We start from the raw sequence: 19,124 nt of genomic DNA on the forward strand, positions 1-19,124 counted from the left end.
CTGTGGTCCTACTGTAGTCATACTGTGGTCCTACTGTAGTCATACTGTAGTCCTACTGTAGTCATACTGTAGTCCTACTGTAGTCATACTGTGGTCCTACTGTAGTCATACTGTAGTCCTACTGTAGTCATACTGTAGTCATACTGTGGTCATACTGTAGTCCTACTGTAGTCATACTGTAGTCCTACTGTAGTCATACTGTAGTCCTACTGTGGTCATACTGTAGTCCTACTGTAGTCATACTGTGGTCATACTGTAGTAATACTGTAGTCCTACTGTAGTCCTACTGTGGTCATACTGTAGTCCTACTGTAGTCATACTGTAGTCATACTGTGGTCCTACTGTAGTCATACTGTAGTCCTACTGTGGTCCTACTGTAGTCCTACTGTAGTCATACTGTGGTCCTACTGTAGTCATACTGTAGTCCTACTGTAGTCATACTGTAGTCCTACTGTGGTCATACTGTAGTCCTACTGTAGTCATACTGTAGGTCTACTGTAGTCCTACTGTGGTCCTACTGTGGTCCTACTGTGGTCATACTGTGGTCCTACTGTGGTCATACTGTAGGTCTACTGTAGTCCTACTGTGGTCCTACTGTGGTCCTACTGTGGTCATACTGTGGTCCTACTGTGGTCATACTGTGGTCCTACTGTAGTCATACTGTAGGTCTACTGTAGTCCTACTGTGGTCCTACTGTGGTCCTACTGTGGTCCTACAGTAGTCCTACTGTGGTCCTACTGTGGTCATACTGTGGTCCTACTGTGGTCATACTGTGGTCCTACTGTAGTCATACTGTAGGTCTACTGTAGTCCTACTGTGGTCCTACTGTGGTCCTACTGTGGTCCTACAGTAGTCCTACTGTGGTCCTACTGTAGTCATACTGTAGTCCTACTGTGGTCCTTCTGTGGTCCTACTGTAGTCATACTGTAGTCCTACTGTGGTCCTACTGTAGTCCTACTGTAGTCCTACTGTGGTCCTACTGTAGTCCTACTGTGGTCCTACTGTAGTCATACTGTAGTCCTACTGTAGTCCTACTGTGGTCCTACTGTAGTCCTACTGTAGTGCTACTGTAGTCATACTGTAGTCCTACTGTGGTCCTACTGTGGTCATACTCACAGGAACCGTATGTGGTGGTGAAGTCGAAGCGTGTGACCTCGCGGCGTCCGAAGCGTAGCACACTGATCAGCTGACCCTCGTAGGTGATGCCTGGCTTCAGGCCAGCGATGGTGTAGGAGTTGAGATGACCTGGGATATTCACCTCTCGCCAAGGGGTACGGGTGTTTTTCTACCCCAAACAAGAGAGGAGACAGAGAGATAATATTTTAAATTATATTATTGATAACAACAACAAAAAAGGTAGCTGCATGTTGACTTCTTTAAGGCCAGTTTAGGCAGTGGTGTAAAGTACTTAAGTCGTTTTTTTTTTGGGGGGGGGGGGTATCTGTACTTTACTATTTATATTTTTGAGAACTTTAACTTCATTCCCAAAGAAAAGGATGTACTTTTTAAATCAATACATTTTGAATGCTTAGCAGGACAGGAAAACGGTCTAATTCACACACTTATCAAGACAACATCCCTGGTCATCCCTACTGCCTCTGATCTGGAGGACTCACTAAACAGAGAACATCCCTGGTCATCCCTACTGCCTCTGATCTGGAGGACTCACTAAACAGAGAACATCCCTGGTCATCCCTACTGCCTCTGATCTGGAGGACTCACTAAACAGAGAACATCCCTGGTCATCCCTACTGCCTCTGATCTGGAGGACTCACTAAACAGAGAACATCGTTTGTAAATTATGTCTGAGTGTTGGAGTGTTCCCCTGGCTATCTGTAAAAAAAATAAAAAATAGAAAATGTGGCTGTCTGGTTTGCAGAATAAGGAATTTTAAATTATTTATACTTTTGATACTTCAGTATATTTAAGACCAATACTTTTAGACTTTTACTCAAGTAGTATTTTACTGGGTGACTTTCACTTTTACTTGAGTCATTTTCTATAAAAAAAAGGTATCTTTACTTTTACTCAAGTATGACAAATTAGGTACTTTTCCCCCCACCACTGAGTATAGGAGCCAGTTTCCTGAATATTTGGCCAAAAGAGCCGAATTTGGCTGCTTGTGTGAAACACAGCCATATGTAGCCTAGTTCTTGACTGAGCCACAATTGAGATTCTCTTTTCGTTTCAGTATCTGATTTTAACTTCAGGACCTTCAGGTTTAATCTATGTCTAGAAAACCAAACCCTAGAGTTCAGTGCTACATCTGGTGCCCACAATATTATGTGGAATCCAAACTGCATGTAAAACTGCTTTAGAGTTCAGCGTTACCTATATCATCTGATGAATATTAACCTCCAGACTCTGGAGTCTAGCCTACTCTGGAATCTAGTCTACTCTGGTATCTAGTCTACTCTGGAATCTAGTCTACTCTGGAATCTAGTCTACTCTGGAATCTAGCCTACTCTGGAATCTAGCCTACTCTGGAATCTAGCCTACTCTGGAATCTAGTCTACTCTGGAATCTAGCCTACTCTGGTATCTAGTCTACTCTGGAATCTAGCCTACTCTGGTATCTAGCCTACTCTGGAATCTAGTCTACTCTGGAATCTAGCCTACTCTGGAATCTAGCCTACTCTGGAATATAGCCTACTCTGGTATCTAGTCTACTCTGGAATCTAGGCTACTCTGGAATCTAGCCTACTCTGGAATCTAGCCTACTCTGGAATCTAGCCTACTCTGGTATCTAGTCTACTCTGGAATCTATCCTACTCTGGAATCTAGCCTACTCTGGAATCTAGCCTACTCTGGAATCTAGCCTACTCTGGAATCTAGCCTACTCTGGTATCTAGTCTACTCTGGAATCTATCCTACTCTGGAATCTAGCCTACTCTGGAATCTAGCCTACTCTGGAATCTAGCCTACTCTGGTATCTAGTCTACTCTGGAATCTAGCCTACTCTGGAATCTAGCCTACTCTGGTATCTAGTCTACTCTGGAATCTAGGCTACTCTGGAATCTAGGCTACTCTGGAATCTAGCCTACTCTGGAATCTAGCCTACTCTGGAATCTAGTCTACTCTGGAATCTAGCCTACTCTGGAATCTATCCTACTCTGGAATCTAGCCTACTCTGGAATCTATCCTACTCTGGAATCTAGCCTACTCTGGAATCTAGCCTACTCTGGAATCTAGCCTACTCTGGAATCTAGTCTACTCTGGAATCTAGCCTACTCTGGAATCTAGTCTACTCTGGAATCTATCCTACTCTGGAATCTAGCCTACTCTGGAATCTAGTCTACTCTGGAATCTAGCCTACTCTGGAATCTAGCCTACTCACCACTCTCCACTTGAGTATGTACTGTGTGATGTGTGCGGAGGACGGGGCGTTCCACTGGATGGGGTGGGAGTTGGGCTGGTTACCAGACTCTGAGATGATCACCTGGACTGGACGGTTACCACCTGGGAGAGAGGTATAAAGCATGCCACAGTTGTAACACGCCATACAGAGGAAGATAAATTACACTACTACTGCATTGAAACACTTTCAACAACACACCATCTGATAGAGGATCAGCCAGACTGTATTATAGGTTAGTGGTGAAACTATATCTCAGCAACACATCATCATCTGATAACAATTGACAGTAGCGATTTGTTAAAGTATTTGTTAAAGTATTTGAACTGCATAATGTGAAATCTAGATACCCACCAAGCAATGGAATTAAAGTGAAACAATCTGGAAAAACAAAACTAATTTGAAATATAAACAACAACAAAAAGATTACAATTTCAGAAAGCTCGCAGTTAAACCAGCTCTGAAATGGTAGGTTGTACAGTGCAGTACATAAGAAGCTCAAGTACTGCAACAATTGGGGGAGAAGTAGCATATCCTTGTGAGATTCTTGTTAGCTACGGTTTCAGCATGCAGAGCAAGAGAGCGAGGAGAGAACGAGGAGAGAGAGAAGGAGAGAGAAGGAGAGAGAGAAAGAGAGAGAGAAAGAGAGAGAAGGAGAGAGAGAAGGAGAGAGAAGGAGAGAGAAAGAGAGAGAGAAGGAGAGAGAGAGAAGGAGAGAGAGAAGGAGAGTGAGAGAACTACCCTCAGCTCCTACACTAGACCTGTTCATGTAAACATAGCTACACTGCAACAGAAATATAAACTACAACTTTAGAGCCAACGATAGCATGTTTCCCTAAATTACTACTTTCAATGTATGCATGCAGGACTGTAAGTCACCTTGGATAAAAAGAATCTACTAAAATGGCATATGTTTATATATATTATTATAGATTAGACGGTATACTGTATAGCAGGTTATTTGGAAAATAGCCATGTGATGTTTTTCTTTTAATACCGTCAAAACGTTTTATTTTAAGTTTTTCAATACTTGTAGCTACTGTAGTTTTCCTTCACAGAAATTACATTAGTGTAACACATTTGTCAGAAAAAAAACTTCATTTTCATCAGATGACAACAGAAAGAATTGCAACGCTAAAAGTTTACAAAAAAACGATGCATGGCCATCATATTTCTAATGTTCATCATAGAAAGAATGTAGCCAGCTACATTTCCTAATGTTTTCTTTAAAGTTAATCTTGCATTCTAAAATCTGTGTTTACAAAATGCAGCAAGATAATTTATATGCGTTTTATTTATTTTTTCCTGCGTGAAAAACAGAGAATACTGTGTTAATGCGACTACTAAGTTAAAGTTGGTAGTTATCTAAGTTAGTGGCTGAATTAGTAAGGTGACACGACATCATATAGTGTTGACTTTCTGCTATGTTTGAGATATCTGTACAGCTGCCATCTTGAGCTCTTTTGGTTTTACAAATGTATTGCCACTGGGGGGCGCGCCAGTGTAAGTGCTAAACTGCTCAATAACGTAACTGCAGGATTGTAGCGGGTTTACTGACACGTTAGTTCTAGTAGCTATGTTGACAATGACGTTACTTTAGCTAATATGGTGACAACGATGTGGCTCGTAAAGATTTTTTTTCTCGCCTGGTCACATACAGCTGATGTATTGTGCATGAAAGTCCACAAGTGAAGGGAAAAAAGTGAGGAGGAGAGCGCAAAGATGCGAGAAAGAATACAACCGTGGCTGCTATGAAAGTGAACTGCGTTAACGCGTGATCAGGGGTGTATTCATTCCACCGATTCTGTTAAAAAAAAACGTTTCTTAAAAAAAACACGGAAGCAAACGGAAATAAAAATGGGGATATGCAAACCTAAATTTGTCCAATAGAAACTTCTGTTTGCAACTGTTGGACTAATGATTACATCCTATATCAGCTTGATGCAGGCAAGAGTGTGCAAGGCGGTATTGAATGTGTAACTGTCTGCCCATGTGTCACTCAGTGGAGGCTGGTTGGAGGAGCTATGGAATGATTGGAACAGAGTTAAACATCGATACAGTACCATTTATCCCATTCCACCCATTACAATGAGCCCGTCCTCCTATAGCTCCTCCCACCAGCCTCCACTGGTATCACCTCAAATTCTCTCTCTCGACCTGTGTGCATCTACGTTATAAACTTTCATTCATAGGCCAGGTTGTATCAACCTCATGATGGGTATAGGAACAATTATAGTATCATGTAGTAGCCTAAACCTATCAATGTTACATTGAACTGGGTGAATGGAATAATGAATGACAGTCATCTAATATATTGTAATAGAGATAAGACCATGCTAATGAGTAAAATATAATAATCCTCCCTCATCGGAACTGAAGCCGGTAATACCGTAAATCCCGGGATGAGAGAAAGATGATATGAACATCTAGATAACCATGTTATAAAATGGATAATCCAATCCCTTCAGGATATAGAAACAGAGTTCTATGGCATTCTATGACTACAGACATAATCCAGACAATTGGAAATTGAAACTGTAGTTTTTTGTTGTTGTAGAGAATCAAGCTTAACTTTTGAGGAACTGTTTTACATAGAAAATCTTGGATCAAATCAAAGCCCCTCAGCAAGTGGATTGGTTAGGATAGTCTACATGACCTTGGGCACAATCTGGTCTCAATTTCTCCTAATTACAGTTCCTAAGGGCCATCTGACTGGATTTTATACAGTGTTTAAATCCCACTTAGTCTGCACTAGGTCCCATCAGCCAACCACCACCAGGCTCTCTAAACCTCCTTCCCAGACCTGGGTTTAAAGAATATTCAAATTGGTTTCATATACTTTATCTGTGTTTGATTGGCACAACGGAACCAATAGAATAGTCACAAAACTGCAAAACCATGCCCATCAGGCACTCCAAGCAGACTAGAGTAAATACTAAACGTATTTTATAGGTTTTGGAATAGTATTTGAATAGTATTTGAACCCAGGGCTGCAGTCCTTCCCAGTCATCTCACAGCTGTATGTCATTAAGGGAAGTTATTACACTGGGCTGGGGTGCGCTTCACTTTAAACAAAACGCTGGGGCTTTTCATTTTTTCAACCTAGTCTAGAGCAGACACACTTTCTTTGTGTCGCTTCAAATGATAACACCCATGGGGATTGTGGTAGAGGGTGCTGAGAGCAATGTCGAGAGTGACATAAAGAATGTATTCGAAGATTCCTTTTAGTGCAAATGGTATCTTAACATGTCCCACAGGATTCTAAGTAATACCATTGCCAGGTCATATGACTGCTAAAAAACTGTAAACAGCTGTCAACATTGAGATTGATCATAGCCTTTGTTTCTCTCTTTCTTTCTTTCTTTCTTTCTTTCTTTCTTTCTTTCCTTTCTTTCTTTCGCCTAAAATGACTCATACTCAAATCTAACTGCCTGTAGCTCAGGACCTGAAACAAGGATATGTGTATTATTGATACCATTTGAAAAGAAACACTTTGAAGTTTGTGGAAATGTGAAATTAATGTAGGAGAAGATAACACATTAGATCTGGTAAAATATTTGTAAAAAATTGGTTCCATCATCTTTGAAATGCAAGGTCATTATATGACTTAGGAGTCTAGGCGCAATTTATATTTTGGCCACTAGATGGCAGCAGTGTATGTGCAACGTTTTAGACTGATCCAATGAACCATTGCATTACTGTTCAAAATGTTGTATCAAGTCTGCCCAAATGTGTCTAATTGGTTTAGTGATACATTTTCAAGTACATAACTGTGCACTCTTCTCAAACAATAGCATGGTATTCTTTCACTGTAATAGCTACTGCAAATTGTACAGTGCAGTTAGATTAACAAGAATCTAAGCTTTCTGCCCATATAAAAGACATGTCTATGTCCTGGAAAGTTTGCTGTTACTTACAACTGTCATGCTAATCACATTAGCGCACATTAGCTCAACTGTCCCGGTTATAGGGACCCCGATCCTGTAGAGGTTATTAACAGGAGCTCTGACAGGGTTCATACACATTTTGACAGATGGAATTTCATGACTTTTCACCAAATTTCCATGATCAACTATTGGCGGCTTCTCTATGTACGTTTTTTTTTAAAGTAAGCGTAATGCGGTATCGATAGCGGAAGGCTCTGATCCATGGATCATTTCCTGTCGTTACTCGTTGAGCAATGCACTTAAGTAGGGGCAGTGGAGTGGTTTCTCCTTTGCGCCCCCTACTGCTGGTCAGGTGTATTGATTTGAAGGATCGGTATGATGTGAAATGAATAGATTGTTTTAAATGTGAAAATTAATACGGTTGATTTTTTTTTTTAAGGTTAGGGAGTAGAGCAGTGAATAGTGCCCCTTTTAAGGAGGTCAATATAAATGAATGTATTTATGTTTGTTTTGTAATTCTGTCTTTGTTTTTTAAATCCTTACACGTGTTCTTGGTTTTACCATCAAGGATCACTTTGGAAAACAAGTGTTTTAATTAATACTTTCAAGTGATATCTCTCTGGGTCCACATTGTACATTTTGTTGTAGATGTCTGTTGCCCAAAATAAATTCAATTCAAAGTGAAATAGCTTTTAGGCAACTGTATAAAACATGTGGTCAAGCCTCAGCCTGGAGAGCTGCTGAGTGTGCAGGATTTTGATCAAGCCCTGCTCAAACACATCAGGACCAGTTTATCAAGGTCTGGTTGAGCAGCTCATTTGTGAATGTGGTTTGTTAGAGGGGGACTGGAATAAAAGCCTGCACAGACATGAGCACTCCTGGAGGGTGGTCGACCACTCAGCATGTCTCCTGGAGGGTGGTCGACCACCCAGTATCTCTCCAGGAGGGTGTTAGACCACCCAGCATCTCTCCAGGAGGGTGGTCGACCACTCAGCATGTCTCCTGGAGGGTGGTCGACCACCCAGCATCTCTCCAGGAGGGTGGTCACCACCCAGTATCTCTCCAGGAGGGTGGTCACCACCCAGTATCTCTCCAGGAGGGTGGTCACCACCCAGTATCTCTCCAGGAGGGTGGTCACCACCCAGTATCTCTCCTGGAGGGTGGTCGACCACCCAGTATCTCTCCAGGAGGGTGGTCACCACCCAGTATCTCTCCAGGAGGGTGGTCGACCACCCAGTATCTCTCCAGGAGGGTGTTCGACCACCCAGCATCTCTCCAGGAGGGTGGCCGACCACCCAGTATCTCTCCAGGAGGGTGGCCGACCACCCAGTATCTCTCCAGGAGGGTGGTCACCACCCAGCATCTCTCCAGGAGGGTGGTCACCACCCAGCATCTCTCCAGGAGGGTGGCCGACCACCCAGTATCTCTCCAGGAGGGTGGCCGACCACCCAGTATCTCTCCAGGAGGGTGGTCACCACCCAGCATCTCTCCTGGAGGGTGGTCAACCACCCAGTATCTCTCCAGGAGGGTGGTCACCACCCAGCATCTCTCCAGGAGGGTGGTCACCACCCAGTATCTCTCCAGGAGGGTGGTCGACCACTCAGTATCTCTCCAGGAGGGTGTTCGACCACCCAGTATCTCTCCAGGAGGGTGGTCACCACCCAGTATCTCTCCAGGAGGGTGGTCACCACCCAGCATCTCTCCAGGAGGGTGGTCACCACCCAGCATCTCTCCAGGAGGGTGGTCGACTATCCTTGAGGTTGCAACACTACAACCAAATACGTTTTATTCCGTTTGAAATAATTTGCTCACTCATATATATCTCAAAGATCAAACAGCTATGGTAGGCTACAAATATTTTTTATTCAGCTGAAGCAAGCCCACACATCTTTAGGAAAATGTACCTTTTTTTAGTTTAGTCATATTTATCTTAGAAATGTTTACTTTGCAGACTGATTAGCATCTATTTAGTTGCAATGTCCCAGACATTGGAGTCCCATACCAACAAAACAAGTTTTCATTTAACTACATTTTAGTCATTTAGCAGACACTCTTATCCATTATTAACTAGGCAAGTCAATTAAGTCAATTAAGAACAAATTCTTATTTTCAATGATGGCCTACCGGGGAACAGTGGGTTAACTGCCTTGTTCAGGGGCAGAAGGACAGATTTGTACCTTGTCAGCTTGGGGATTCGAACTTGCAACCTTTCGGTTGCTAGCCCAACACTCTAACCACTAGGCTACCCTGCCATTGAAGCCATGTAATCCAAAAGAAAGCCTATATCTAATATTTATTTCTGAAACTAATGTTGACGATTCACAAATGATTTTGAGTCACACGATTCAATACAATGCGACTGAACCGCATCCCAACTAATACAATGGTTAAGTGAATCGTTTATTTTGTCAAGAAGAATCGTTTAAATGAATCATATGAAGTAAAATAAAAAGTACATTAGGCCTTATTCGCAAGTTGGTTGGTTGAACATGACGAAAACATGAATACATTCTAATAATAACTAAAACAGTTAACTAGAGGGTACAAGATATGTTTTCAATTGGCTACCTAGTTAATCTGTTCTCTATCATATTTTATAAGGCCTACCTGCTGCTGCAATGTCCGACAGTCTCGCTCTACTCACACCATGCAGGTGAAGCGCGCAAACACAGACTCACTTGTCATTCTGATCCTGGCCAATATCTAGATTTTATTCGATTGATAAAATATTTAAAAACTGTGCCTAAATAAATGACATTAACGGAAATTATGAAATCAATTTTCATTACTTTTCCTACACTTTTCCAGGCCTTGAAAACACTTAAAAATGTGACAGAGACATAAGAGGAGACAGGGTTCAAATGACTGCTAGAAAAACAGACTGCTTCTGTAAACATCTCTCAACATTGAGCTTGCTTGTTACCAGAAAAGGTCTGAGTCATAAAGCAAAGAAGAGGTGGCAACAGAGAGAAATAAAGAAAGAGTGTGGCTAATGATTTTCCACTGACATGAGAGGACTAAACATTAGTCAGCACCTCTGGAGGAGCTCTACACACCAACTAACAACAAAAGACCTGAGAGGAGATGGTGGAGGGAGGTGAGAGGAGGTGGTGGAGGGACGGAGGTGGTGGAGGGAGTAGGAGAGAGGAGGAAGGAGGGAGGTGGAGAGAGGAGAGGAGGTGGGAGGAGAGGAGGTGGTGGAGGGAGGGAGGGAGGTGGTGGGAGGGAGGGAGGAGGTGGAGGGAGTAGGAGAGAGGAGGGAGGAGGAGAAGAGGAGAAGAGAAGAGAGGAGGGAGGTGGAGAGAGGAGGAGAGGAGAAGAGAGGAGAGGAGGTGGTGGAGGGAGGAGAGGAGGTGGTGGAGGGACGGAGGTGGTGGAGGGAGTAGGAGAGAGGAGGAAGGAGGGAGGTGGAGAGAGGAGAGGAGGTGGGAGGAGAGGAGGTGGTGGAGGGAGGGAGGGAGGTGGTGGGAGGGAGGGAGGAGGTGGAGGGAGTAGGAGAGAGGAGGGAGGAGGAGAAGAGGAGAAGAGAAGAGAGGAGGGAGGTGGAGAGAGGAGGAGAGGAGAAGAGAGGAGAGGAGGTGGTGGAGGGAGGAGAGGAGGTGGTGGAGGGACGGAGGTGGTGGAGGGAGTAGGAGAGAGGAGGAAGGAGGGAGGTGGAGAGAGGAGAGGAGGTGGGAGGAGAGGAGGTGGTGGAGGGAGGGAGGGAGGTGGTGGGAGGGAGGGAGGAGGTGGAGGGAGTAGGAGAGAGGAGGGAGGAGGAGAAGAGGAGAACGCGCTGCATCTCTGATCTGTGCTTTCTCTCCACAATGCCCCGTCACACTCTTTTTTTGTTGTTGCAGAAAACAAACAAATGAAACTATTCATTTGATTAAACTATCCTGCTTCAGAGTCGTTAAACCTGCCTGCTCCCCCACTTCGTTCACAACTTGACTTTGAAGTGGAGGGCAGAGAGAGAGGGGGAGGCTTGCACAAGTTGGTATATCCACCACCTCCACCCACACCTCAACACCAACTAACAACAAAGGCCTGAGAAAAAAGGGAGGAGATTGTGGCTATACCAACGAGTGCCAGCCTCCCCCTCATCTCTGCCCTCCACTTCAAAGTTGTGAACAAAGACCCAAACAAACAGGGTGTGTGTGTGTGTGTGGGGGGGGGGTTAACGACTGAAGCAGGATAGTTTAATTAGATTGTTGCTTTTCTGCTAAATTACAAGCGTGACGGGGCGCTGTGGAGAGAAAGCACAGATCAGAAATGCAGCGAGTTTTCCTGTCACATGGGACGAAGAGTAACAGTGGAGGGAAGAAACAGATATTTGTTGTAGGGTGAAGTTGGCCCTAGACGCTGATCTTGGGTCATTTTTGCATTTCCCCCACTAATGGTTAAGGATCGGATTGAAGGAGGGAAAACTGATCCTAGATCTGTATGTAAGGAAAACTTCACCCTGAAGTACCTGCAAGAAGTACCTGCAAATAAACAAAAAGATTTCACCCTGTAGACCTTACCACGTAGGGCCACACAGAGTATTGTTCACCCTGTAAACCTTACCACGTAGGGCCACACAGAGTATTGTTCACCCTCTAAACCTTACCACGTAGGGCCACACAGAGTATTGTTCACCCTGTAGACCTTACCACGTAGGGCCACACAGAGTATTGTTCACCCTGTAAACCTTACCACGTAGGGCCACACAGAGTATTGTTCACCCTGTAGACCTTACCACGTAGGGCCACACAGAGTATTGTTCACCCTGTAAACCTTACCACGTAGGGCCACACAGAGTATTGTTCACCCTCTAAACCTTACCACGTAGGGCCACACAGAGTATTGTTCACCCTGTAAACCTTACCACGTAGGGCCACACAGAGTATTGTTCACCCTGTAGACCTTACCACGTAGGGCCACACAGAGTATTGTTCACCCTGTAGACCTTACCACGTAGACCACACAGAGTATTGTTCACCCTCTAAACCTTACCACAAAGGGCCACACAGAGTATTGTTCACCCTCTAAACCTTACCACAAAGGGCCACACAGAGTATTGCATCCAACCCAATTCGATTTACTTGACTAATTCCCGTCATCTCTAGTGGAGTCAGGGCCTCCTCCTCCTCCTCCTCCAGCCCACCACAGGGAAGTTATATAGTTGTAACAACATATTTCAACAGAAGATAAACCACACCAACAACATAGAGTAGTAGTCTTGTGACCATCCTACCGACAACATAGTCATGTGACCATCCTACCGACAACATAGTCTTGTGACCATCCTACCGACAACATAGTCTTGTGACCATCCTACCGACAACATAGTCATGTGACCCTCCTACCGACAACATAGTCATGTGACCATCCTACCGACAACATAGTCTTGTGACCATCCTACCGACAACATAGTCATGTGACCATCCTACCGACAACATAGTCATGTGACCATCCTACCGACAACATAGTCTTGTGACCATCCTACCGACAACATAGTCATGTGACCATCCTACCGACAACATAGTCATGTGACCATCCTACCGACAACATAGTCATGTGACCATCCTACCGACAACATAGTCATGTGACCCTCCTACCGACAACATAGTCATGTGACCCTCCTGCCGACAACATAGTCATGTGACCCTCCTACCGACAACATAGTCATGTGACCCTCCTACCGACAACATAGTCATGTGACCATCCTACCGACAACATAGTCATGTGACCCTCCTGCCGACAACATAGTCATGTGACCATCCTACCGACAACATAGTCATGTGACCACTAGTGCAGAGCCATTCGTGATTTTTTTGAGATCGGTTCGGTTATGAAAAAAAACAAACAAGCATTAAACACATTAAATTCATTATGAAATAATTACATAAAAAGCCCAAAATAGTAAACATTCAATATCCAAAACATTGAAAACATTCTATGGTCTCTGTCTGGTCCACATTGGATAGACATCCATAGAAAAAGAAGAAATTACTATAAGATATTTCAGTTGTGTAAATTCCTTCCTTTTTATTTGATGCCTATTATTTTTCATTCATTCAGTCATTTCGTCTGATCTCTGCTCAGACAGTAGCAGCCAGCCAGACCATCTAAACGCTATCTCTGTGCTCCCCATAATGTACTGTCTTTGAGTCATCCTATTTAGCTAGGCTACTGTTAGCTAGGCTAATGTTAGTAGCTAGCTAGCTGCCTAAATATGCTGCACCACAGATAAATCATTTTACTAGTTCTTCAAAAGTACATAAGACATACTTTCAAGACTGCTTATGACCAACTACTACTACTATCAATGGGGTAGAGCTACCTCACCAACTGTCTCTACCCCTCATCACTGTGTGGTGGATATTCCTCTCTCATCGTCCGTGTGCATGCTATCCATCTCCGTTCTTGACTTCATTTATCTCGTGAATGATTTGATTTCTCTCTAGAGAAACGGCGCATTGGTTAGTTAAAATGTCAAATAAAAAAATAAAAAAATGTGTTTTAATAAACTACATTTTGCTTAAATCGCTCAGCAGTAGTGACCACGCCTAGCTAGTGGTATTAGTTATTACCAGGGAAAGATGGTTGAATGTCGCTCTGGATAAGAGCGTCTGCTAAATGTCTTAAATGTACTCACACAGAACATTTTCCAATAGTATAGTGTAGTATTGTGACCACTGTAGATCGGGCTTAGTGATGTTGAGTTCTTACCCGGGAAAGACTGTTGGGGCTCACAGCTGAGCTCGCCGATACCGTTGCCATAGCAATAACACTTGTACATGACGCTGTGGATCAGCTTGTCCCATGATTGGCCGATCTGATAGAACACCCTGGTCTCTGGCTCCTGGCACTGGTCTGAGAACAGATATTAAAACAGTGAGATTTAGGTTGTGTCCAACAATACAGCCTATATAGTACACTACTTTCCACCAGGGCCCATGGGGGGGGGGGGTCCTGTTTATGGTGTATTGGCGTGACAATGATCAGAGAAGTTAGTAAGATAAAACACAAACATATCTGGAAGAAGGCTAGAATTGGAGTTGTCAAGACAGCACTAACAGATATGGGACCAGGCTAGAATAGGAGTTGTCAAGACAAAACACAAACATATCTGGAAGCAGGCTAGAATAGGAGTTGTCAAGACAAAACACAAACAGATATGGGACCAGGCTAGAATTGGAGTTGTCAAGACAGCACAAACAGATATGGGACCAGGCTAGAATAGGAGTTGTCAAGACAGCACACAAACAGATATGGGACCAGGCTAGAATAGGAGTTGTCAAGACAGCACAAACAGATATGGGACCAGGCTAGTCAAGCACAGTAAGGCTAAATACCACCACAGATGGATAGCTTGGTCCATAAAGAAATGCTAGGTTTGTAATGAACTATAAACTCACCAATGGCGTCACACTTCCAGCGCCCACGGCCCTGTCCGAAACAGCTACAGTTCATCATGTAGCCCTCTTCATGAAGCTTAGTGAAGGTCTGATTCACCTCATGGGTCAACCCGTCCACAATACACTGATCTGTGACAGGTAGAAACACACACACACACACACACACACACACACACACACACACACACACACACACACACACACACACACACACACACACAAGGTCAAAAACAGCTGCTCCAAATTCTCTCCCTACCACTTCTCCCCCCATATTGGTTCCACCTTTACAGATCTGAGAACATCAAAGGGTTAGGGTCAAGGGGAAGGAAGAGAATTAAGACCGGCTGTACATCACACATTCTATGTGGTATGTATGAACTCTCACCTACTTTCAAGTGTATTAGAAAGGAGCTCTAAAAAGAAAATCCTATTTTTATTACCTTTGAGCTGGGAGTAAGCGATACAACTCCACTCTCCACGACCGTTTCCAACGCAGGTACATCGCATCATGTGTCCCAGGACGTCGTGGCGTTTGTCCCACTGGTCTCCCACGCGGTACATCACGCCCTCGCTGGTCGTACACACCTCCTCGTGAGCTAAGAAGACAGAGAACATAGAAGTTAGAATTCAGAAGATAGAATGTTTAAACTTCTAGAATGTTTGATCTCAGAACATATAGAACTCCTGAGTAGTAGGTCAAATTAAACTTTTGAAGGCTGAACGACAAACAGATGTTCATAACATAATAATCCTCTGAAGGTTTATCTACACATATAAGGTCTCTGTGGGGCCTGTCTTCCTAATTGAACTGAGATACAGATAGGAGGTCTGTCTGTGTGGAGAGTTGGCAGCAGAGATAGGGGTGCAGTGTAGACTGTGGAGGTGTTGACAAGGCTGACTGCAGCTGGCTGCCCTGGAGACCAGACAGGCAGTGAAGGGAGTCTCTCTCTGTAGTCTCTTTCAGGAAGACACACGGTGGCCTCTGGCCAGCCTCTGGGAGTCTCTCCCTCTCTCTGGGTCTAGGCTCTGGGAGTCTCTCCCTCTCTCTGGGTCTGAGCTCTGGGAGTCTCTCCCTCTCTCTGGGTCTAGGCTCTGGGAGTCTCTCCCTCTCTCTGGGTCTGAGCTCTGGGAGTCTCTCCCTCTCTCTGGGTCTAGGCTCTGGGAGTCTCTCCCTCTCTCTGGGTCTAGGCTCTGGGAGTCTCTCCCTCTCTCTGGGTCGGGTTTCATTACTCTGGTTCTGGTGGTCTGGGCTCTAGGCCTAGGAATTCTGGCTCTGGCGTGGGAGCCCAGGCTATGGGTCTCCGCTAGGTCTGCCTGGGCCCCTTCAGCCCAGCTGGGAGGCTAAAAACAGTGATAAGAATCACCATTAACTCTTTACAGGCCAAACAGTACCCTTTCTCATGGTAATTTACCCATTCGTCTAATGACCGCACTTAAACTCAATAACTGGGTCAGCACTTTCAACAGGCGTGTGAATTTACCACTGACCCATTCAGCCAAAGAGAGATTGACTGATTGTGTAAAAAAAATCCCAAAAAGAACAAATAGAAGTCAGAGATTGAGGACATGATAAAGAGGGAGAGCAGAGAAGCAGAGTGAAGCTCCCACATTACTCCAATAACCTCAGACATATCATTACTTTGTTTAAAGGCAGTCTCTAAACCCTTTTGTGTTCCAAGACAACAGATGGCATTTTAAAAACGCTGACATGATTTAAAAAGGCGAGCGTCTACTGTATATCCAAAAAAGACACACATGGTTCCTACCACTCCACCTTAAGTTAATTGGCGCGTCTGTTAAGTGTGCCTTGCTCAAGGGCACAGTCGACAGATTATTCACCTAGTCGTCTCTGGAATTTTCGAGACCAACGACCTTTCGGTTACTGGTCCAATGCTCTTAACCACAAGGCTACATTAAATCAAATTGTATTTGTCACGTACACGTGTTTAGCAGATGTTAATGCGGGTGTAGCGAAATGCTTGTGTTTCTAGATCCTGACAGTGCATCTAACAAGTAATATCTAACAATTTCACAACAAATACCTAATACACACAAATCTAAGTAAAGGAATTAAGAATATGTAAATATATGGATGAGCAATGTCAGAGCGGCATAGACTAAGATACAGTAGAATAGTATAGAATACAGTATATACAGTTGAAGTCGGAAGTTTACATACACTTAGGTTGGAGTCATTAAAACTTGTTTTTCAACCACTCCACAAATTTCTTGTTAACAAACTATAGTTTTGGCAAGTCGGGTTAGGACATCTGCTTTGTGGATGACGCAAGTAATTTTTCCAACAATTTTTTACAGACAGATTATTTAACTTATAATTCACTGTATCACAATTCCAGTGGGTCAGAAGTTTACATACACTAAGTTGACTGTGCCTTTAAACAGCTTGGAAAATTCCAGAAAATTATGCCATGGCTTTGGAAGCTTCTGATAGGCTTATTGACATCCTTTGAGTCAATTGGAGGTGTACCTGTGGATGTATTTCAAGGCCTACCTCCAAACTCAGTGCCTCTTTGCTTGACATCATTGGAAAATCAAAAGAAATCAGCCAAGACCTCAGAAAGAAAATTGTAGACCTCCACAAGTCTGGTTCATCCTTGGGAGCAATTTCCAAACACCTGAAGGTACCACGTTCATCTGTACTAACAATAAACACCATGGGACCACACAGCCGTCATACCGCTCAGGAAGGAGACGCGTTCTGTCTCCTAGAGATGAACGTACTTTGGTGCGAAAAGTGCAAATCAATCCCAGAACAACAGCAAAGGACCTTGTGAAGATGCTGGAGGAAACAGGTACAAAAATATCTATATCCACAGTAAAACGAGTCCTATATTGACATAACTTGAAAGGCTGCTCTGCAAGGAAGAAGCCACTGCTCCAAAACCGCCATAAAAAAGTCAGACTATAGTTTGCAAATGCACATGGGGACAAAGATCGTACTTTTTCGAGAAATGTCCTCTGGTCTGATGAAACAAAAATAGAACTGTTCGGCCATAATGACCATCGTTATGTTTGGAGGAAAAAGGGGGAGGCTTGCAAGCCGAAGAACACCATCCCAACCGTGTAGCACGGGGGTGGCAGCACCATGTTGTGGAGGTGCTTTGCTGCAGGAGGGACTGGTGCACTTCACAAAATAGATGGCATCATAAGGTAGGAAAAATATGTGGATATATTGAAGCAACATCTCAAGACATCAGTCAGGAAGTTAAAGCTTGGTCACAAATGTGTCTTCCAAATGGACAATGACCCCAAGCATACTTCCAAAGTTGTGGCAAAATGGCTTAAAGACAACAAAGTCAAGGTATTGGAGTGGCCATCACAAAGCCCTGACCTCAATCCTATAGACAATTTGTGGGCAGAACTGAAAAAGCGTGTGCAACAAGGAGGCCTACAAACCTGATTCAGTTACACCAGCTCTGTCAGGAGGAATGGGCCAAAATTCACCCAACTTATTGTGGGAAGCTTGTGGAAGGCTAACCGAAACGTTTGACCCAACAATTTAAAGGCAATGCTTCCAAAGTCTAATTGAGTGTATGTAAACTTCTGACCCACTGGGAATGTGAAGAAAGAAATAAAAGCTGAAATAAATAATTCTCTCTACTATTATTCTAACATTTCACGTTCTTAAAATAAAGTGGTGAACCTAACTGACCTAAGACAGGGAATTTTTACTAGGATTAAATGTCAGAAATTGTGAAAAACTGAGTTTAAATGTATTTGACTAAAGGTGTATGTAAACTTCTGACTTCAACTATACATATGAGATGAGTGATCACCCATTTAAAGTTGGTGCCACTTTCTACTAACAGCTCAAAATCTGTCCTTGTTAAAAGTCTAGACAAACAGCAGAGTGACTACCACTGACTACATCTGACTACATCTGTCACACTGCAGGGACTACAGGAGATGGGACGGCCCGCTGGCTGCTTTCGTTATGATCGTCGCGTGCACGTGTCTGGCAATAGAACTGAGAATGGGACCACAGAACTCACCAGCCATGGGGCAGAAGCCAATAGAACTGAGAATGGGACCACAGAACTCACCAGCCATGGGGCAGAAGCCAATAGAATTGAGAATGGGACCACAGAACTCACCAGCCATGGGGCAGAAGCCAATAGAACTGAGAATGGGACCACAGAACTCACCAGCCATGGGGCAGAAGCCAATAGAATTGAGAATGGGACCACAGAACTCACCAGCCATGGGGCAGAAGCCAATAGAACTGAGAATGGAACCACAGAACTCACCAGCCATGGGGCAGAAGCCAATAGAATTGAGAATGGGACCACAGAACTCACCAGCCATGGGGCAGAAGCCAATAGAACTGAGAATGGAACCACAGAACTCACCAGCCATGGGGCAGAAGCCAATAGAACTGAGAATGGGACCACAGAACTCATCAGCCATGGGGCAGAAGCCAATAGAACTGAGAATGGGACCACAGAACTCACCAGCCATGGGGCAGAAGCCAATAGAATTG

At 43.9% G+C, this 19,124-nt stretch overlaps 1 protein-coding gene across 2 annotated transcripts in view; it reads right to left on the bottom strand.

Annotated features, from left to right (window-relative positions):
* fn1a (fibronectin 1a) overlaps positions 1-19,124 on the bottom strand; it is a 70,987-nt gene that overhangs the window by 43,171 nt on the left and 8,692 nt on the right. The window contains exons 1-6 of one of the 2 annotated variants that reach the window (XM_082967244.1): positions 18,637-19,124; positions 15,064-15,219; positions 14,624-14,752; positions 13,935-14,078; positions 3,337-3,458; positions 1,117-1,285 (exon numbers count right to left, since the gene is read on the bottom strand). The exon at positions 18,637-19,124 is cut by the window's right edge and continues 95 nt beyond it. In XM_082967244.1, the coding sequence (XP_082823370.1) occupies positions 1,117-1,285; positions 3,337-3,458; positions 13,935-14,078; positions 14,624-14,752; positions 15,064-15,219; positions 18,637-19,124 (1,208 nt within the window). The remainder of the gene's footprint in view (positions 1-1,116; positions 1,286-3,336; positions 3,459-13,934; positions 14,079-14,623; positions 14,753-15,063; positions 15,220-18,636) is intronic. The other variant, XM_082967243.1, reaches the window with a different exon arrangement.

This window comes from Salmo salar, chromosome 21, assembly GCF_965601325.2.
Source record: "Salmo salar chromosome 21, fSalSal1, whole genome shotgun sequence".
Taxonomy (NCBI): domain Eukaryota; kingdom Metazoa; phylum Chordata; class Actinopteri; order Salmoniformes; family Salmonidae; genus Salmo; species Salmo salar.